The sequence below is a fragment of the Tursiops truncatus genome, chromosome X (assembly GCF_011762595.2).
Source record: "Tursiops truncatus isolate mTurTru1 chromosome X, mTurTru1.mat.Y, whole genome shotgun sequence".
Lineage (NCBI taxonomy): Eukaryota > Metazoa > Chordata > Mammalia > Artiodactyla > Delphinidae > Tursiops > Tursiops truncatus.
Genome location: NC_047055.1, coordinates 80,141,979 through 80,164,541, shown reverse-complemented (window position 1 = coordinate 80,164,541; position 22,563 = coordinate 80,141,979). Strand labels below are relative to the sequence as shown.

General features: G+C 41.5%; 1 protein-coding gene and 1 non-coding gene across 10 annotated transcripts in view; one reads left to right on the top strand and one right to left on the bottom strand.

The window, feature by feature from the left end:
* The first annotated feature begins 3,766 nt into the window (after positions 1–3,766).
* The window catches only part of HDAC8 (histone deacetylase 8), a 243,865-nt gene continuing 225,068 nt past the window's right edge, over positions 3,767–22,563 (top strand). For 3 of the 9 annotated variants that reach the window (XR_004524350.2, XM_073799288.1, XM_033848989.2), the window contains exons 1-4: positions 4,284–4,738; positions 5,259–5,311; positions 7,874–8,004; positions 10,183–10,324. Coding sequence is in view for 7 of the 9 variants with exons in the window: in XM_073799288.1 (XP_073655389.1) it covers positions 4,514–4,738; positions 5,259–5,311; positions 7,874–8,004; positions 10,183–10,324 (551 nt within the window). In the remaining 2 variants the exon portion in view is untranslated. Of the gene's footprint in view, positions 4,739–5,258; positions 5,312–7,873; positions 8,005–10,182; positions 10,325–12,954; positions 14,239–15,703; positions 15,810–22,563 lie in introns of those variants that run through there. The other 6 variants (XM_033848990.2, XR_004524352.2, XM_019932154.3 and 3 more) reach the window with 6 other exon arrangements.
* Positions 6,766–6,869, bottom strand: LOC117310531 (U6 spliceosomal RNA). Its single transcript, XR_004524673.1, has one exon. It is a non-coding gene; the product is annotated as a U6 spliceosomal RNA (small nuclear RNA).

Sequence of the window (22,563 nt, the reverse complement as noted above, 5' to 3'; positions counted from 1 at the left end):
CTTTTAAGGCTCGGCCTAAAAGCAAAGGACCTGTTCTCAAACCAGTAACAGTACTCTTGCAGTAACGGTATGTGGGTGAGGATAGCAATGGGGTGGAGACTTTCCCCCAAATTGAGGAATATTTGGCATAATAGCTCTTAAATGATAATCAATATTTGAGTGCTTACCAAATGCCAGACATTGTTATACAGGCACTTGGTATGACCATCTTATTCTGTTTTCACAGTCACCATGTGAGTTAATTACTGTTGTCATCCCCATCTTCCATATGAGGGAACTGAGGCGCTAAGCATTATAAGCAAATTGTTGAAAATCAGACAGCCAGGAAGTGGTAGAGCTTCGATCTGAGCTCAAGCAGTTTGACTCTATAGAGTTCACATTCTCAACAATGACACTCTCCAAGGAAAAGACATTAGGAAGTGGTGTGAAAACAAGGGTCAGTTGGTTCACTACAGTTGAGATATCAGTGGGCATATTGTAAAATGCACAAAGAAGGTGGCCAGAGGGGTGGTGACTTCTTAATGTGTTTGCTTTCCCTTCTGCCTGCTTCTGCCACCAAGTGAAGGCAGAGGAGATCATCAAAAGAAGTGGCATAGCCCATCCTGACCTTGCTGGTTCAAAAACTACGTTTAGCAAAAATGGCTAAGGAAAGTGAGGCCAAGAACTTGTCCAGGGTCACCACACTAGTAAACTTTGGAGCCAAGATTCAACCTATTTCCTCTGACTTCAAGTCCTCTGACTGCAAATCTGGTGCTTTGAGAAAGGTTTTCTTCCCAAGTTAAGGATAGTATGGGTATTAAGCTTGTGGAAAGTTGAGGTTGGGACCTGTGGCATGGTTTGTGCTCTATCTTAATCATGAATAAGGGTGCAGCCTCCCTGTGGGATTTGCTGTTGCAGATCCTTGTGCAACAATTTATCTTTTTCCATAGTTGAATCATCTTGCCACATTGTATGCCAAATGAGGATACTGTTTCCAGTTTAAAAGCAATGCTCCCCATGTTGAAGTGTTCAGCTACCTGTTGCTAGAACTGAAAGAACACATGGAAAAATCAATTTTCACATCAGAGTCCAGACTTTAGAGTCTCAGTTGGCCAGTCTGTATCCTGCCCTCCTTCTCCACTGTCTATCCATGAAAAGCCCTAGACAAGTCCTGTTTCCTCCTTATATTGCCAACTTGTCATGATCTCACCTTTTAGTCAACTCCTACAGCCCCATAGACTCCTTCCCCTCTGTAAACATGTGCATTTCTCTCTTATTCTAAAGAAATATTCCTGGGCTCTGACATCCCCCTAGGTTGATATACTATAATAATTCCTTCCTTTCACAATCAAATTTCTTCAAAAAGGAAGTTACACTTGACAGCATTGGCTTCACTCATTAACCCCTTGCAATCTGGCTTCCTCCCTTGCCTCGTGTGTTTTTCATAGAGCACCAGTGAACTCCTAATGGCAAAAGGGGTTTCTGACCCTTTTGCAATACATGACATTGTTACTACCTCTCCCTTCTTGTAACCCTCTCATCCCTTGATTTCTGTGAAACTGTACCAGTTCTCACCCAACTATTACTTTTTTGTCTCCTTTTTGGCATCTTTCTCTCCCAACTCCCACAAACGGCATTCTCCCAAATCACTCTCTTCTTCCTAGCTCAAAGATTCTCACCATGGCGTGGGGCAGGTTTTAAAAAGTGACATGATCTGATTTACATTTTTTAAGAAGCTCACTCTGCGGCTACAAAAAGAATGGATTGTAAGTCAACAAGAGTGGAAGTAGAAGCCAGCTAGGTATTGCAGGAAGTCCAAGTGAGAGATGACAGTGCCAGGACTGGGGTGGCGGCAGTGCAGAGGAGAGAAGTGGAGGTAGTTAAGACACGTCTTGGAGGTGAAACCAATGGAAATTGATGGATTAGATTTGGGAGTGAAAGAAAAGGAGGGAATACAAATAACTCCCAGGTTTCTGGCTTAGGCAACTGGATAGACTTTGGTATCTCTACTGAGCTATGAAAGATGGGGAAGGGGTGGCAAAGACTTGGATAGGAAAATCAGGAGTTTGGTTTGAAAATGTTAAGTTAGATATGATTAGACATTGCAGTGGAGACAGCCATGTTCCCTTGACTATCTCACCCACTGTTATGACTTTAGCTATCTCTTATCTATGTGGGGAAATAAACTGGGTTAAGCACCTGCCCTACCCTCTGAGTTCTTCCTTCTCATTTCCCTCTTCCTTATATTGATACTGCTGGCCTTCTCTTCACACAGACTTTAAGAATTTTCAATAACTTCTCCATCTGCTCTCACCAATACTCAAGTACTAGTAGTAAGGAAGTCCTGTTGAACCTACCCTGTGCATTGTTTCTCCCTCTCTGTTTCCATTGTCCCTACCCTAGTTTAAATCATCATTGCTTTGGAATTCCCTGGCGGTCCAGTGGTTAGGACTCCATGCTTCCACTGCAGGGGGCACGAGTTCTAACCCTGGTCGGGATCCCGCATGCCACGCGGCACAGCCAAAAGAACAAAAAAACAAAACAAAACCATAAATGATCATTATTTCTTATCTGATCCATTGCAGCACTCTCACTGCTTGTAGTCTTTCAATAGTTAATCTTCCCTACACACTACTGCTGTAGAAATCTTTTATTTTAAGATTTCTGTTTATATGTCTCCCCATTTCCCACAGGGTGAAGTCTATTCTCTTTAGTCTAGTATTCAAAACACTTCATGAGCCAGCCCCTTCAACTAAACTAGCCTAGAAATGTTCTCCTTTTTGTTTTTGCTTATGCTGTTGATTCTAGTCAGCATGCCCTCCCCTGGCTCCCTTCTTCACCAGGTAAAATCCCATCTATCCACTAGGACCCTCTCAGATGTCACTGAATAAGAACCCTAGTTGCCATTTACTAAGTACCAGTTATTAAGTACTTAATGCTTAGTTATTAAACAAGCATCCTACATTCATTATCTGACTCTGCTTCTTGTGTATCCGTCTCAACTACAAGAATGCAAATTCCCTGAGAGCAGAGATCAGACTGTAATTCATCTTGAGGATTGAATCCTCAGCTGTACTGTACACTTAGTTGATGTCAGATAAAGTTTGATGAATGATTGAATGATGGCAGAACTTTGAGCTAATTGCTATGGGAAGATACAAAAGGAGCATGAGAGCTTACATTCTAGCTAAAGAAACACATCGCAGGAGAAAAAAAAAATCCAGAATACTAAGTATTGAGGAGATACTAAATGGAGGGTTGAACAAGGTTAGATTTAACACAAAGTCATCCTGGAGGAATCAAGTTTATATAGTAAAGGGAATGTTCAAAAACTTCGGTGTCAGGCAGACCTGGTTTTGAATTCCTGCTTTTCTGTTTGTGTGTGTGACTTTGAACAGTTACTTTCTCTAAACTGCATCTGTAAAATGGGTGTATTACAACCTCCTTTATAGGACTGTTGCAAGGATGAAATGAGATAGTATATCCAAGTGCATATCACAATACTCCATAAATGTTTAAAGAGTAGGGGAAAAAAGCAAACTAGAATATTGGATTGTCTGAGAGGTTAATTCATGTTGATGTGAGAGTTGGGGCCTTGGGCATTGGCTAGTTTGTGTCAGATCATAGGGGCCCCCAGGAACCTGGAAATACTGATGGTAATTCTAAAACTGCTCCAGGATACTCTTTAATGTGAACCCTCACACTAAACCTAAAATATTTCCCTAACTCTTGTATAGCTGCAGAGAAAAAAAGGAGGGAAGGAAGAAGAGCTGCAGTTTCCAAACATCACTGAAAGTATCTGCTTACACACTTAACTCCAAGTGAATTTTCAAGGAGTGATTTGACATCATTGCTTGACTGGAATCTACGAAGCAATTTACAAAGTACCAGCCAGCGTCTTGGGAAAGTGGTACCAGCTTTGCCAGAGTGAATTATTGAGATTGTTAACTCTTATATGGACATGGATAGTTAATGATGAAAAGCAGTGAACTAAGTTGCAGCACAGAATTGACTGTGTAAACTTTTCAAACAGTTTGTACCATTAATTAATCCCCCACCAAAAAGAGCCCGTCTGATGTGTTGGGTGGTGCTGGGCTCTTAGTGGCCACACTGTGTCTGTCTTTAGATATTTATATGGGTGTGTTTGCAGATTGAGACAATTCATAAAGCGTTGACGGTGATCCATTTTTTTTTTTTAGCGCTAAAACTCAAATTCGCGGCTATTTTAGTAATTAGCCCTGACTCTTCCGCTACTCAAATCCCTCGAAACTACATCTCCCAGCATGCTCTGAAGCTGGTCTGACTTCATCTCAAATGGCCCCGTAGGGCAACAATGGTTAGTTTTGACTGTGCTTATTTGTGCTATAAAATATCGATCCTAATTGGCAGCTATTTGGGCTTTTATATCTGCCGACCTCCGTTTTTGAACTGTAGTCACTAAATGTAGGGGTTCTGGCCTGACAAGGCCCATGCATTTCTTCAATTGGATGGGGAGCAGGGACAGTGTCACCGGCGATCTCGAAACTAGGAGGGAATGTTGACCAGGGAGCACCGCTGCGGCCGATCAGAGGAGCAGGAACCGGAGCCCGGGCTGAGTCCGAAAAAAGCCGGATCCGGACGGTGGCTCCGGAACGGCTGTAAGTGGAAGATGGAGGAGCCGGAGGAACCGGCGGACGGTGGGCAGTCGCTGCCCCCGGTTTACATTTACAGCCCCGAGTATGTTAGCATGTGCGACTCCCTGGCCAAAGTCCCCAAACGGGTAAGAAAGGTTGGGATGAAAGACCGTGGGTTTTGGGGGTGTGGGTGGGGGGCCGGTGGACGGGAGGGCATTAGGAAGAGAAGAGGATACAGGGCTGGGGGAAATCTTCAGCAGAAATTTGGGCGGCTGTACCAGGTGATGGAGGAAGTGTTCCCTTAGAGAGTTTCCTGAGAGCGCAGCGGGGCGTCCAACGGACAGGTGGGGGTGGGGTGGAGGTGCGGGGGAGGGGGAAGGGATGGCATGGAGGGGATGGTGTCTCTACTGCCAGGGATCCCCGAAGTGGAGAAGAAGCTGCAGGAGAAAAGTGTTCCAACACCTCCGTAAGGCCCGATAGCTTGCTCCTTAGCGATTTAGATACTTTGTATTGTCTAAAGTGCTTTGTAACTGTTAAGTAAAAAGGGAGGGGAGTTAAAAGTTAGTTCCTTTGTTCAGGATGATGAAGTCGATGGAATTTCTCTGAATTAAACATTTGAGACTATTTTCTGCCTTTTTTTTCTTCCTTTTTTGCTGATGTTTTTAGGCCAGTATGGTACATTCCTTGATTGAAGCATATGCACTGCATAAGCAAATGAGGTAAGTTGTGCTTGAACAGAGCCCTGAACCCAGGTGTTCATAGCCTTAACTTCCTGCTTCACAGTGGGGCTAATTAGGGAGAGAATGGTCCTTTTTTAAAAGTTTTTTGTGATTCACAGTGTTGGTAATCTGCCTGTAACCTAGTAAAAGCTCTTGAAGAATTAAGAAAACTCGAAAAAAGTACATGAAGCAGTTAAGAAATAGGACTTTATTGCTGGGAGGGAAGTATCCTAGGGATAGGTGTTTTGTGGAGGTTTCGGGGTGAGTACTTTTGGGTACTAAAACCTATCTGATAGAAAAAAAGATGTTCAGCTGGGAGGTGTTCTGGTTTTGGGGTTGTTTGTTTTTTGTCTTTCCTAAGCCAGCTCTGAGAGTATGGGTTCAACTTAAGACTTTTAGATACACCATTACCACCACCAAACTTTAATGATGAGCCTGGAGACAGTCAAGACCAAAGGAAACTCCTGGAGCCAAGGCCATAACTCAGCACAGAGCTAAGTGCTTCTTTAAAAAAAAACAAAAAAATGAAGTTGCTGTTTGTTGTTATAAGAGTAAATATTAGAACCCTGACACTTGTAGGATTATTTGTGACATTTTCTGGCCAATTGGGTGAACATCTGTCTATGCTGGCTAGTGTGATATGCTTCATTTATCTCCCAGAAGGTAGTGTAAATTTTATCCTTATTATTAACAAAATCATTTATTGAGTATCTTCTTTATGAATGTTTTTCAACCGTTTTTTAACCCATAGGTTTGGTAAACAGAAAAACTACATGCTTTCCATTAAAGTTATTTAACAGTTCAAAAAATTACTTTGACAAACAAGAAATCAAAGCAAAGCAAAACTGTCTAATTTCCTTGCTGTTAAGTAGGGAGGCTCTCAGTAAGGATTTGTTAAGGAAGAGGAAGGGTATTAAAAGAGGGAGCAATTAGGGCCGGGAAACATGGTACAAGAAACTGTAAAATTTTTATTTTAATGGGCAGAGTTATCACTTCTGAGGGTGTAGACATGTTTTCTTGAAGAAGAAGCAAGACTCCTTGGATCTTAGCTATATATATTTACTTTTTGAGGCTGAGCTTGCTTGGTGATGGTAGTAGCCTGTATAACCATATTAATTCAGGAGAAACTCATGGGCATGTTCCCCTTCAGCAAACAAAAAAAACACTAATGCCTCCCTGTGGCCTGGGTCATGCGTTTTAAACTTGAATGTGCATATGAATTACCTTGTTAAAATACAGATTCTTTTTTTTTAATTGTATAGTTGATTTACAATGTTGTTTAGTTTTTGGTGTACAGCAAAGTGATATATATATATATTCTTTTTCATATTCTTTTCCATTATGGTTTATCACAGGATATGGAATATAGTTCCCTGTGCTATACAATAGGACCTTGTTCTCTTTCCATTTTCTATATAATAGTTTGCATCTGCTAAGCCCAAACTCCCAATCCAAAATATATGGAATGTTTCACAAATTTGAGTGTCATCCTTGCATAGGGGCCTTGCTAATCTCTGTATCATTCCAATTTTAGTATATCTGCTGCTGAAGTGAGCACTGAAGTACAAATTCTGATTCAGTAGGTCTGAGGGGAGGCTGAAATTCTGCCTTTCTAACAAGCTCCCAGGTGATGCTGCTGCTGGTCCATAGACCCCCCTTTGAGTGGTGAGGGCTAGAGAGCAGTAGTGGCAGTGGCAGAGTCAGGAAGAGGATATGGGGACTAGGCAGCTAGAAGTTAGAGGTGGTTAAGTCCTGTTGTTAGGTTAGCACCCTGTATTCTCTCCGTCACTCCTATTTTCACTTCTTGTGAACAGTGGGTTGAGAGCTTCTGAGCAAAGCCCAGTTCTAGCCTGTTTGCTCCTTCTCTCCTTCCTCTCAGAGGCAGATGTGAGGGACCAATTATAGAAACTTTCACATTTTTTGGTTGCCTATTTTTTAATCCTTTAATATTAATAATAATGACAGTTATCCACAAGGCATTTTCATGTATGTTATCATTTAATCTTCACCTAAGTCCCATAAGATATCCCCACTTTACAGATGAGGAAACTGAACTACAGAACAGTCAGCTTATCTGAGGTTATAGAGCTGGTAATTAGGACGGGAAGCCAGTTCTCTGACTCCAAATTCAAAATTCATGACAATACAGCTGCCTATTAAAGTAAAAATGTAGTTGAAAGGATTGTATTTGCCCAATTAGGAAAACTGATTCAAATGTAAATATCTCTTCCTACTGGTTTGTCATGAAAGTTGTAACTCACAGAGCAAAATTTGTCTAATACCTGATTATTTAACTTAAATATAATAACTCTTTTTTTTAACCTGCCTATAAACTCAAGGGAGATATCTATCCTCTCACCCCTTTTTAATGGAGTCAACATGTAGATGTGAGGAAATGAAGACTGTATTGCAGTGGAGGAACAGAACGTGTTTATTGCTTCAGCCTCCTGGAACCAGAAGCTGGAAGTTGTATTTTCACTCCAACTGCTGGCTCCTGCTTCCAGGTTCTGGCATACTCTGGATCTGACTCACTCACCTTTCTTTGTTCCCTGTTATTATTAGGATAGTTAAGCCCAAAGTGGCCTCCATGGAGGAGATGGCCACTTTCCACACCGATGCCTATCTGCAGCATCTCCAGAAGGTCAGCCAGGAAGGAGATGATGATCATCCAGACTCCATAGAATATGGACTAGGTAAAGTCATTACTAGGCAATGATGGGAGATAGATGACCTCCATCTATAGATCATAACTACTTAATCTTTTATAACTTGCATGATGGTCTTTAATACTTTTAAATTAACAACTAATGTGTTAACCACAATATTAATCTTCCTTTAACCACACTCCCATATGAATTGAGCAAAATTAATGCTGGATCAAATGGAGGAAAACCTTTCAGTTGCTTGGCGCCCTAATAGCAGTGCCCAGATTGGGTCTGGCTGTATGTACACTGATTTAACTGTCCTGTGACCTTATATTTTAACTTCAGTGTATATTTATATTCTTGCTAAGTTTGATGCCTTATCTCTCATTAAACAGCTGCATTTTTAAAAGCCATAAGTGGCCAATAGGATAGTCTAGAGAAACAACATGATTTAATAGAAGAACACTGGACTGGAGGTATGTGTATAGGGCGGGGGTGCGGGCTTAAGACACCAGGGGGTCCCAGACCTGGCTCTGTGTCATCACAGATATGACATATCACCTCTCAGTCCTCAGTTTCTCCATCTATAGGATGTGACTAGTTAATCTTCAAGGTTTAGTCTTTCTAGCTGTAATACTGAATAATTCCTTCCCCGACATTGAAGGTGTTTAGCTCTCATTTTGGAGCTGGTGTTAGCACAGTAGCTTTCTGGTAGGGTATGTTGTTGTCATACCTCAATCTACTCCTCCTAATAGGGTACTGGACCCAATTCCAATGTGTGGAGGGGGGAATTTCCCCCCACACCACCAAACAATGCTCAGGACACCAGCTTGGTGTCCTACAATTCAACTCAGTTCTGATACTCTCTACCCGGAGAGAGCATCAGATTCCACAGGTGAAGTGCTCAGTCCCACAAGACTTCTCTCCACATCAGACATCAGTTGCAAACCCAAGCTGTTACCTGTGCTCTGGCTGACAGGCTGCAAATTGGAGGTTCTAGCAACCTCACCAACTCAGAATGCCAAGCACAAGTCCAAGTTGTTACCTGTACTTCTGACCAACTCTCTATAAATCAGAAATTCCCATGACCCCCTCGAATTTAATTAATTTGCTAGAGCGGCTCACAGAACCCAGGAAACCCATATATTCACTAGATTACCAGTTAATCATTAAAGGATATAACTCAGGAACAGCCAGATGGAAGAGGTGCATAAAGGCAACGTATGGGGAAAGGGCATGGAGTTTCCATGCCCTCTCCAGGTGTGCCACTCTCCCCAAATCTCTACGTGTTCACGAACCCAGAAGCTCTCCAAACCCTCTCCTTTGGGGTTTTTATGGAGGCTTCATTACATAGGCATGAATGATTAAGTCATTGGCCAATTGGTGATTAAGCTTGTTGACCTAAACAAGTAGGCTGCCAGATATTTCTCCATCAAAGATGGGTTTGTTTGGGATCAGCAGAGAATTGCAATTTGGGGTCTGCAACCATGGCAAGCCATGGCAAGGGAAGGAGAACACTTTTACAGAGAGGGAAAGGAACTTGGGAGAGCTATGGTTTAAAAAAAAAAAAAGAGTCCATGGCTTTTTCATTGAGTCCTTGCCAGGAAAGAAAAGTCTTTCTTCTTGTTAAACTTGGTTATTGTTTCAGGGTGTGAGAGCGCCCCCTTCTGGTCTCCTGACTATTTAATTTAAGTTTCTGTTTATTCATTTTTTACAAACTCAATCACCAGTTCCTCTGGCCTCACATAGGAGGTCAGGGGGATGGAACTGATAGTTCCAACCCTCATAATTCTACTGGCAACCAACCCCCATCCTTAGATGTGGTCCACAAGTTACCTCATTAATACAACCAAGACACATCTATAACTCATCATTTAGGAATTCCAAGAATTTTAGGAACTCTGCCACAAACTGGGAAGAAATACAGTTGATCCTTAAACAGCGCATGGGTTAGGGGCACCCACCCTCCGTGCAGTCGAAAACCTGAGTATAACTTATAGTTAGCCCTCCACATCTGCAGTTGCGCATCCGCGGATTCAACCTACTGCTAATGGTGTAGTACTGTAGTATTTACTGCTGAAAAAAAATCCACCTGTAAGTAGGCCTGCGCTGTTCAAACCCATGTTGTTCAAGGGTTAACTGTATATTCTTTATTATAAGTCATAATATCACACCCCTCTTTATCCAGCTTATTTTTTAACAAGCTCTTCTGATGTTTGCCTGAAGGTTATGACTGCCCAGCCACTGAAGGAATATTTGACTATGCAGCAGCTGTAGGAGGGGCTACAATCACAGCTGCCCAGTGCCTGATTGATGGAATGTGCAAAGTAGCGATCAACTGGTCTGGAGGGTGGCATCATGCAAAGAAGTAAGAAAATGACCTTTCTGCTTTCTATCTCTTTCCTTGAGTCAGTTTCTTATTTATGTAAACTCTTATGTTTATTGTATTGGCAGTTATTGAGAGACGTGGGGGGTGTGTGTGTATGACACTTTACTACACCTTCTGAAGAGATACAAGTAAAATAAAAGATGACATAATATAGTGGAAAGTGTACTATTGAAAGTCAGGACACCTGGGCTTTATGCCTACTTTTTCTACAAACTTGGCTGACTGACTTGGACAGATTAACCTCTCTCGGTCTCAGTCTCTTCATCAGGAAAATGGGCAGAGCAAAGGATATTAATCTAGATATCTAGACAATCTCTAAATTCCTTTTAAGCTTTCTGGAAATTCCCCTGTCTTCAAGGAACTTATACTCTAGAAACATTATTAAAACTAGAATAATTGGGGAGCAACATCAATTTTGGTACCAATTGAATATATGTATGAGATGAAGAGATTTAGCAATAAGGAGCAGTTAATCATGGAAGTCTTGGAAGAGGTGAATTTTGGAGCTAGTTCTTGAAAGGAGTGGCAAACAGATTTTTGAATAGATGGAGAATTGATGAGAACAGATTTAAAACAAAAGGCTGAAGAATCAAAAAGGAGACTTAGGGCTTCCCTGGTGGCGCAGTGGTTAAGAGTCCACCTGCCAATGCAGGGGACACGGGTTCAAGCCCTGGTCTGGGAAGATCCCACATGCCACAGAGCAATTAAGCCCATGCACCACAACTACTGAGCCCATGTGCCACAACTACTGAAGCCTGCGTGCCTAGAGCCCGTGCTCCGCAACAAGAGAAACCACTGCAATGAGAAGCCCGCGCAACACAATGAAGAGTAGCCCCCACTCGCCACAACTAGAGAAAGCCTGCACACAGCAACAAAGACCCAATGCAGCCAAAAATAAATAAATAAAATAAATAAATTTTTTTTAAAAAGAGGCTTATGCTGCCATCTCTAAGCAGCAAAGTGGCAACTTAGAGGTGTTACCCTAAGGAGAAAGGGCTTGTGCAACAGCTATTGGGTGCTACTTGGAGTTACAGGAAAAGTCCTTTCTGAGTTTGATGTTAACATTTCAAACAGCTATACTCTGTGTCTGACAGGGACTGCTGAGCCTTATTCAGCATTTGGTATCTTGCTTAAGATGGCTGTAGTACATGTTGGAGGAGAAGGATTTTATTTATTGATTTATTTATTTTTATTGAAGTATAGTTAATTTGCAAAGTTGTGTTAGTTTCAGCTGTACAGCAAAGTGGTTCAGTTATACTTTTCAGATTCTTTTCCATTATAGGTTATTACAAGACGCTGAGTATAGTTCCCTGTGCTATATAGTAGGTCCTTGTTGTTTACCTATTCTATATATAGTAGTGTGTATCTGTTAACCCCAAACTCCTAATTTATCCCCCCCTCCAGAGGAGAGGGAATTTAAAAACTGAATTTATCAATGTGCTATTTGAGTGAAATAAAGCAGCAGTGGTAGGAACTGCCAATGCATCATTCACACACCAGTTGTTCATACTATCTGCCATGACCTTGATACTCTAGTGCTCTTGAGTCTAGAGAAAACAGCACTTTATTTTTCAGAATAAAATCTTGAGCACAACTTCAGCATATGCAGATTAAGGTAATAATATGGAATTCTTTTCATCAAATGGATAGATTTCATGACCAAGGAAATCCTTGAGTAAGTTTACTACTAGAATCTACAACTGAGGTGGTGGAGCATAGAGAAGCTGTGTTTAGTAATGAGTTTTACATGGTCTTAAAAACAAAGAGAAACAACCTGCCTTTTGTTAGTTTTTGCTCTATTAAAAAAATTCAAAATCAAGACAGTGATCTCTAGGAGGGAAAAATGACCCTGTCTGCTTCAAGCTATAGATAAAAGGGACAAAACCAAGCTTCTCTGAACCAAGGACTTCTCTGCCTTCTCATGCTTAGCAAGTTGAAAAGAAAAGTAGTGTGGTTTCATGGGAAATGCCCAGTCCTACAAGTCAGCTCTAGTTTCTGCATGTGGCACTGGAGCAGCTTATATATTTAAATTCACCACTTAAGGCCTCCTAGGGCCTGGGTCAGTTTGCAGTGGAATACCCAGGTACCTGCCACTTCTTATTACTGTTTTGCTGCCAAAGGAAGCACACTCTATCTCCAGCCAATTATGGCTGCCTCTGGGCTGTATGCAGGCGTGGGCATACCCACACGCCATTATCTTAACTGTTTCAGACAGCTTGCAGCTGATCCTACCTGGAAACAGACATGCCTGTGGTAAATATAAATTACCAAGAGTCTCTAGAGATTGCCCCAATTCAGGTCCAAATTCCAAGGCGTTCTTGGCGCCTCTAGAACCTCTGCAGATGGAATACAGGCATTTAGCCCACAAACTTACATCTAGCGGGCATTTATCTCTTACAACCACAATATCTGTTTAAACCCCCGTATCCCCAAATACATGTACAGGTTCATACATGCCATTTATTCATTCAACATGCATTGATTAAGCACCTACATAGTGTCAAGCATATTTTTATCATTACTAATAAGCAGAGATACAGAAATTGAAGCATGGCACATTTTTCCCCTACCAATTTTGAAAAAGAAATCTTTTATTTCAAAATATCCAGGTGCTGGCAGGATTACAGTGAAATTGGCACACTCTTTGAAAACGTTGGAAATGTTAAGAGTGGGGAAAATGTTTGTACCTGTTGACCCAGTACTATTATTCCCAGCAATATTCTAAGGAAATAAACCAATTCTGCCCTCAAGAAGTTTATCTCTTAGAGGTAAGACAGCAAATAATTGCATCTGAAAGCCAAAGAAGAGTGATTTTCAAAGAAAATTCTGCAAAAGAAGAGTAATGAGAGACTAATGCTATTAGATATTAAACATAAAAAACTGTGATAATGAAAACACTGGTACCACTGGTATAAGATTAGACAAATGATGTTATAGTATACTCCCCAAAGAGACTGTTGCATATAAGAATTTAATCAGTTATAAAGGATGTGTTACAAGTGATTGGAAAGGATTGTTCAGTAAATGATGTTGTGACAGCTTGTAGCATTTATACTCTCATCTCCTGTAATAAACTAAAATAAGTGGCAGCTGGATTGAAGAGTTAAATATAAAAAAGCAAATTAGGAAAAAAACCCTAGAATGAATGAATATTCATCAGGCTTCTAAAGGGGAATAGTTTTCTAAGCTTAGGAAAGAATAGAAGAAAAACAAAGGAAAAGATCAACATATTTGTATAAAATTTTAAAACCAAAATAACTTTTATGGCCATTTCAAAAATAAAATCTAAACACAGACTAGAAAGGCATATTTGACATAAATATGACAAAATGTGACAGGTTTGCATTTTCTCAGACATTCATTCAGTATGATGTATAAGAAGAAATATGGGCAAAGAACATGAATAGACAATTTACAAAGGAGTTTTAAGCACAACTGGAAAACATGGGACAATGTTCATCACTACTAATCAAAGAAATGCAGATAAGTAGGTAACTTATCTAGCCTATCTTTACCTATCTTTACCTCTTTACCTAGCCTATCTTTAATAGAACTGAAAAAAAATGGTACTGAGTTTGCTAGTAATAGTGTGGTTTGGGTCAACCCCTTAAGAAAACAGTTTGGTAGCCAGCATGTATTAATGCCCTTTTATCTAGTAATCTACTTCTGAGAATGTTTCCTAAGAAAATAATTCAAAATATGGAAAAGAAACCTGAAGATATTTACCAGTGTTATTTATTTTTTAAAATTAGACATAACATGAATATCTAGCAATAAGGAAAGGGTGAATCCATTCCATGGAATATTATGCTATTATTTTAAATGATGATTATGAAGACTATGGGGCATTTCAGAAAAATACTTCTGGGTTAATAAAACAGGTTTTAAAATTGTTTGCACACTGCAGTTACAACTTTGTAAAATACATGCATTTTTTTTAGTACATGCATTTTTTTAAAAAAAATTAGTGGGAATGATAGTAGTGGTTACGTTAGGGTGACAGAATTAAAATGATTTTTTAATGTGTTTTTCTAGTTTTCAAAATTTCAGTAATGAGATTTTTTCTAACTTTTGCAGCTAAAATTTTACCAAAATAAAAAGAGGCAAAAAAATAGTTACAGCAAATATTAACAAAGGGTTAAAATCATTAACTATTCTAACTGATTTTTTAAAACACTAATATTCAGATAAATTAGTAAAAGACATGAACAATTTACAAAAGAGGAAACAAATAGTAAACAAACATGAAAAAATATTTAGTATCGCTAATAATTAGAGGAAGAAAAATTGAAACATTATATATACATGTATATATTTTACTTCTACCAAATTTGAACCAAAGGAAGAAAGCTCTTAACTCATACATCTATTATTCTTGGTAATCTAAGGAAATAAGCCAATCCAAAATATGGAAAAGCTGTGTATATGAAGATGGTAATTTCTCTTTCACGTATAGTAGCCAAGAAGAAAGGAGGGAAGGAGACCTAAATATTCAACAACAGTGGGATGGTTACGTAGTATACTGCAACATATCCACTTGATGGGCTACTATATAACTATTAAAAATGGTGGTTAGGACAACTGCATAACAAGAAAAAATGCATATCGTATATTGTTGGCTTTGCTTTTAAAGGGCAGGTAGCTACAGCATCATATATTCACTCTGATTAGAGATATGTAAAAAAATATCTGCATATGAAAAGAATTTCTAGAAGGAAATACAACAAAATGATACCAGTGACTTTGTGACGATGATGATAGTATGATATATATATATATATAATATATATACATACACACACTATATATATATACTATATGTATATGTGGGTATACACACACAGATATATACATGTACCTTTTCTCTGTTTTATATATTTTCATATATTTTCTCTAATATGATTATATTACTTTTATTAATAAAACTTTTTATAATAAAATCTGCTTGGAACAAAGTGGGAAGCTGTTACAATAGAGGCATGATATGGTCGGTGTATGCTAGAGTTAGGCACAAGGTAGTGGGGTGTCCAGAAGGAGTGGAATGCACCACTTACTAGTTGTGTATGTGACCTTGGGGTTATTTCAGGAACAGCATGTGCAGAGGCACAGAGGTGTGAAAGCTGAGGGCACTTCCAGGTCTATAATTAAAGCTGAAACCAAGGGCTCCTATAGGCAAGTGGCTGGAGGTGAGGTGGGAGAGGTATGAAGGGTCCTGTTTGCCAAGCTGAACAGCTTGGACTTGATCCTTCAGGTCAGTGGTTCTTGACCTATTTTGGTCATGGACCCCTCCGAAAATCTGATGAAAGCTATATAACACTGTCCCTAGAAAAATGTACATACACAAATTTTTCCTTATAGTTTCAGAAAGTCTAAGGATCTCCTACAGCCCATGTGTGGATCCCTGGTTAAGAACCTTGGTTTAAAAGAGTAAAGAATCACTGAAGGAATCTTCAGCCAGGAAGAGGTAACATGATCAGATTTGCATTTTAGGAATATGATTCTGGCAATAGTTGGTAGATAAATTGGTGAGTGTTGGGGGCCAGAATGTTGACAGAGAAATCTGTTAGGACCTTTACTGTGATAATAATCTATCCTAAAGGAGGTGAAAGCTGTGGTGATGAGCATAGATGAGAGAATAAATTCAGGAGTCATTTAGTAGCTAGAATAGGTAGGAATGGTAACCAGTTTGATATAAATGATAAGGAAGGAGTGATCTAGATTTCTTATGTAGATGACTGAGTAATTGTGTTACCTTTAACCAAGAAGAGTAGGGGATGGGGACTGCTCTGCCTATGGAGCATCTAATTAGAGATGTCTATTACAGAGTCGGCAATGGGGTCCAGCCTATGACTTCTCAACTTTAATGTGCATACAAAATACCCAGGGATCTTATTAAATTGGAGATTCTGGTTCAGGTCTTGGGGGAACCTGAGAATCTGCATTCCTAACAAACTCCCAGGCAATACTAAAGGCTGCCAATTTGTGGCCCATACTTAGACTAGCAAGAGGCTGGAGCTCAGGAGAATCATCTTCACTGAAGATACAGATTTGGGAGCCAGCATGATAGGTGGTAATTAAAATTAAGGAAATAGACAAACTAACCTGGGAAGCATGTGTAAAATAATACAGGGGAAAAAACTCAAATAATGAGCCTTGTGGAATGCCAGTGTTTACAAGGCAGGCAAGAGAAGAAAGACCTACAAAGTTGAGTCTTGAGAAGGAGTGGTGAGAGAGATAGGAGGAGAATCAGAAAAGACTTATCAGAGAAACCAAAGGTGAACCTCAAGAAGACCGGTTTGGATAGCAGTGTCTTCTGCTGCTGCAGAGCGTGTATTCTCAATGGGAGTGATACTGCCCCCAAGGGAGCAAAAATTGATTCTTGCTGGGGCAGGTGGTAGGGAAGCGGGGGCGGCAAGAAACTTAGATGTTACATAGTTTATGGTTTTCCAAAGGGTCACAGTACATAACAGATGTACAGTACATCTGTGATATAAAATTTCGCGGAGAGGTCAATTAGAAAAAGGTGTCTAAAAAGGCTCCTTGGGTGAGGGAATGATAATGAAAAAATGGTTGAGAAACAGCTGTACAGAAGGAAAGTAAGATTTCTCAGTAAGGAGGTTGTGGTTAAGAAGACTTCAAAGGATGGAGAGGAGTGTGCTGGGGAGACAAGTAGGTGAAGGGCCTTGCAGAAGCAGCACTGTGAAATAGCTTGGCGGATTGGGGGAACTACACACATTGCTGGAGGGTTAAGGTTCAAAGTAGATAATGGCAGCAGATGAGGTAGAAAAGTAGGAAATGGCTCATGAAGGGCTTCATGTATGTCGGAGTCACTCAGTTGAAAAATGCAGATTTCTAGACCTCTCAGAGATCTTGATCAGGTAGGTTTGGACTGGGGCATCAGAACCTGCACTTTCAAAATCTAGGGGTGATTCTGATGCACACACTTTGAGAAACTCTTCAGTAGGAAATGGGGGGCACTGAAATATTATGTTAGGTAGTAACGTGGTTAGATTTGTGTTTTAGGAAACTGACTGTAGTTATAGAGGATGGATTGAAGGAGGTGTAGACTATAGGTCGAGGGACTGAATTGGGTATCGGCACTCTCGCTGACAAGTGATGAGGACCTGAACTAAGGCAGAGCAATGAGAGTCAAACCCAGGCAATCTAACTCTTCAACCTGTGTACTTAACCCCTGAATTATACCACCTCAGTACACGGGAGTAGGTGGTGGTATGCAGCAGAGGTAGTACCCAGGGAAATTGGATTCTGAGATTTGGAGATGGAGGTGGAAGCTGGAACTAGAAGCAGATGTGTTGCCTGTATATGAAATGGTAGTACAAACCAGGAAAATGGGTGTGATTACTTAGGGAAAAGGCAGAGAGTGAGGAGAAAAAGAAAATAGAGCCTAGAACCCCAGGAAATACCAACTTGTAATGGGCAAGTATAAGAAGAAGCCCCAGTGAGTTCAGCTGAAAAGCAGCAATCAGGACTGGCCAGGTAATCGAAATAGAAAGGGACCATAGAATACCAAGGGAGCAGAAGAGTTTAAAGAAGAAAAGAGCTCTCAACAATCCAGAGCAGTACTGAAGTGTCAGTCATATTTGGCAATTAATATAGTCATTAATGACCTTGGTAAGAGAACTTTCTGGAGAGTGATGGGAATACAAACTGTTGAGGGGTGAGCAGGAACTAAAGAAATGGACAAGAAAGGAACATTAATCTGTCCAAAAGTTCAAATGAGAAAGAAAGGAGAGGAGGGCAGTGGCCAAGGGAAACAGGGTTGAGGGCTGACTTGTTGGGTTTGTTTTAAGAGCTTTGAGAACATTTGTAGACTGAAAGGGAAATAACGGAAATATGAGAAGGATAAGAAATGGAGCAAAGTCTCGGAGGAGGCAGGAGAGGATGGGAGGAATGGCTTTGGGAGGAGGAGACCCACCTCTTCTGAAGCCAGAGCAAAAGGAGTCAAGGAGGGTATAGCAGAGAAGTATCTGGGTTGCCTACTAGTGAGTGCTGGCCCCATGGCCTCTACTTTCTCCATGAAATGACTCTTGTCCACTTCTATCACTTGCTCACAGGCCTCTTTGAATTCTTTGATTCTGCTTTTTGTAGTCAGTCTCTTAAGAAGCCATCTTGTCCCATCTAGATCCCCTTAAATGGGACTCACTCTTTCCATGTAAACATGTACTAGGAGGTATTAAAACCCAGCATGGGACAGTGACTCCTAACCTCCAGAATTTGCCGAGATCGCATCTTCTTTGTCCACTTTGACTGGCTGTTTCTCATCCTCACCTCTTCCTGTTTGACTCTGCATTACAGCTCCCAGTATTTTCCTTTATCTCATTCTGATAATCCATTTAAGACTTATTTCCATCTCTAGCTCAACCTGCCCTTCTTCTTGCCACAATTCTGTTATTTGCCATCTTATCCCATGACATTTCAGCCTTCCACCTGGTGACACGGGATCTGTGCCAGCTGGGCCCCCTCTGCCTGCTTCGCTGCTAGGAGAGGAGAGATTATTGCCCTAGAATGCCATTGGTTTCTGGGACTTCCACCTGGGGGCAGTGAATGATAGAGCCATATAACTCTGCCTTGTGTCTTGGCAAACTCAACAAGAAGAATATAGAATGAGACCTCCAGCTCTTAGTTACCGTCCAGCTAGCAGTTGGGATCAAAGCTACTAGAGCTCTGTTCTCAAGAGCTCCAGCTCTTTATGCACAGAGTGAATGACAGTGGATTGCATTCCAGTTCCAGTTCTCCAGAGTGCTGTATGTGCAGTATAACTCATTAACCAAGCAGCCAGAACCCCCCTCCTCTTCTGACATCATCCCACCTCCAGCCTTTCCAAACCAATAGATTACTGCATGAAAATGGAAACCTGGATTCAGGGTCAGCCACGTCGCCTCAGCACCAAGGCAGACTCCTCCTTCAGCCATGGAGCGCATGTCCTTATCACTTCCTCTTTACACCCATTCCATCCTGGCACCTGCAGAACAGACCCATCATGAGACAAAATAAACAAACCTTTCCCATAGTAGCCCAGATCAGATGAGATCTAGGGAAGATAGTCTAATACAGTGGTTCAGTGTTGCACAGGGAATTCCAGCTCCATCAGTTACCAGCTGCAAAACCTCTCTGTGCCTCAGTATCCTCAGTTGTAAATTAGGGATAATAATAGTACCCACCTTATAGGGTGATGGGGCTTAAATCTGATCATTGTATTAAAGAGCCTAGCAAAGAGCCTGGCACATAGTAAGTGTTTGATGAAAGTCACTTATATCCAGATTGGGTTACACCCAGGGGGTCTTAGGTAGCCTCTCAGGCAAGTCTCTGGTCCAGTGGGGTCCCACTGCCTGTCCAGCTAAAGTGAGCCCTGGTACTGTTTGTCACCCACTGCACTTCCACGTCCCCTTTGCCCGTAAGCTCCTGGCTGAAAGTAGACTATTCACGATCAGCTTAAAGACTCAGGCCCTTTGCTTTATCAAAGTTTCACTGCCAGCCTTCCCTATACCCCTACTCCTCCCAAACATCACATGAATTCACTGTTCGACCTCCACTACTAGGTCCAGCCCATACTCATAAGGCAAATGAGGATACTCCTTACCAAGAGACAGTGGGACCACCCCTAATTGGCAAGGGTGACTGTGCTGTAGTGCTGATATCCAGGACTTTTCTTCTTCCTAAGGAGCAGGTGCTCTCTGAATCTAAAATCAAGGCCTTCTATAAAATAAAAACTCTGGACAGCAGCTGGCAGCGGGATTCATCAGATTCTCCATCTCTTCCACATTAACCTTGAGACCCTTTCTGAAAATAAAAAGCAGGGAGTTCTTGTTGTCAAGATTATTCTGTCCTCAGTGTAATCACTATTCAAAATCCTTTCTGTTACCCCAGAACCTTCTAGCTCAATTCCATAAGGCTCTGGCCTTCACAGGGTTATGTATCCCCTAGGGGCACCTACAACCTCATCTGGATCAAGAAAGGTAATGAATGGAGGATTCCTGTGCAGTGTCCCCACTTGCTTCCAGCAAATGAGATTACACACCACCTCCTAGAATATTTACCTGGGCAATATTTTGATAAATTCACTTAATGAGATGTCACAGAATGTCTGAGCTGCGTGGTAGTTGAATGATTACAGTAGCACTATCCCCAGGCCAAGCCCCAAAGTGTGAAAGTGATATTTCTGGGCAGAGTTTACATAGTGCTGGATAAGATGTACATTTTTCTAAAATGATTGAAGACGTCAGCAACCCCTTGATACTGCCCACAATTCATCTACTACCTCTGCATCTTCACTTCCCCAGTATCCTTTCTCTTAAGGAGAAATGAATTTGGTCCCCAGACACAAAAATGACCTTCCCGTAGCTGAAGGCCTTCTACCCCAGCCCTGGTCTATACCACTGACTAATGCCTTCAACATCCAGGTACAGGGGTGTGGGTGAGGAGGGGGTGATGGGTGGGGAGTATTGTCCTGTCACAGGAGGACCTAGGTACTTTTGATCTCTGGACCTAAGCTGGCCCTAAACAAGGCCAATTACCCCAAGTGGGAATGAGAGCTCTTCAAGGCCACCTTCAAGATAGGGAGACACTTCCTTTGAGAGGGACAAGCAGTTTGTGATCATGAGCTCAAATTGTTATAGTGCAGAGGAGCCGGGGCAGCAAGTGTAGAACATAAAGATCCAGGTCCATCCTGGGGCAGCCCAGAGGTTTATGTTGTTCCAAGATGCCCCATTCTGTTAGGATCGGGGGTTGCCTGTGCCCAAGGGCACCCCTCCAGTGGGCCAACATAGCCTATTCAGACTTGCATATAATCTCATGGAGTGTGTTTCGTAATGTGGCCTGCAGCCCACCTGCATCTTAATTCTAAAATGAAGATTCCTAAATCAGACCCACTAGGGGTAAAGCCCAAGAATATTCTTTTTTTTTTTTTTAACCAGTGTCTCCCTAAGGTGATTCTGATGCACAACACAGTTTGAGAACTCCTGGACTAAGGGTTCTTCTAGTTGCCCCATATCTGACCTAACCTCTGGTATACCTCTGTGATCCTACAGTTGAGACAAAGACACACCAAGGTAACCTTCAGGTCCTTGGGATATCATTCCAATGAACTTCAGTGCAGATTTTTCCTCCTCCCACATCTGTAACGCCTTCTTAGTGGTGGATCCCTCTTTCCCAGCCATTGCTGCCCATGCATCTAAAAGGCCTTCCACTTTCACAAGTTCCATAGCCATCTGCTCTCCAACCACAGCCTCCAGTTCATATACTAGTTTTGGAGAATGCCATTCAAAGTCCTCCTCCCCCACATTTACCTCTCCACCATACCACTACCAGCAGACAACCTTCCAGGCCATATGGATTGACCAGGTCCTGGCGGAGCAGCAGTACTGCTACACCTCTGATACATAATACGATTGGTTCTCCACCTCCAGCCTCCTCAGAATTCATTTCTAATCCACTATACCCCTCCATCCAGACCTCTTCCCTTCATGGCATTAATTATTTCCAGCCCACTCTCACCCTGGCTATTTGCTAGAACCACTGACATCCCTGAGTCTGGTCAATATCTTGACTACCCAAGTATGGACCACCCAAGGGCACATTCTGTTAGCTTTCACCATACAACATGGCAGAGGGGGTAAGAGCAGGGACTCAAGTCACACTGCCTGGGTTTGAATCCCAGCACTGCCGCTTCCTATGTGATCTTGAACAACCTGCTTAAACTCTGTTCCTTGATTTCCTCACCTATAAAATGGAGATAATAATAGTACCTATCTCACAAAGCAGTTGTATTACACGAACTAATGTGTGTAAAGTACATAGACTAATACTTGGCCCATACTAAGCACCAGAAAGTGTTTGCCATATATGAATTACACTAACTGGATCATTCAGGTGTGATTTCCTTTTGGCACAGCCACATCTGCCATGGCAGAAATTGAAGGACTCTTACCTGGAAACCTTTGAAGTGAAATTCAGTCATCCGCCCACACACCTCCTACATCAGCAGCCCATAGAACTTCATGCCCTTCTCACTCCATGATCACTCATCCAGTCTTGCTACTCCCCGATGCACTTGTCTACCTTGTACCCTGCAATTATCTCCAGCAATCTAAGGCTGAGAGACCAGTTTCATCATGAAAGAGGTGTTAGCTTTCCAGTGGCATCATGCTTGGCCCACTGTCTGATTCACTGGAAGGTTGTTGATCAGGAAGTATTTGCGG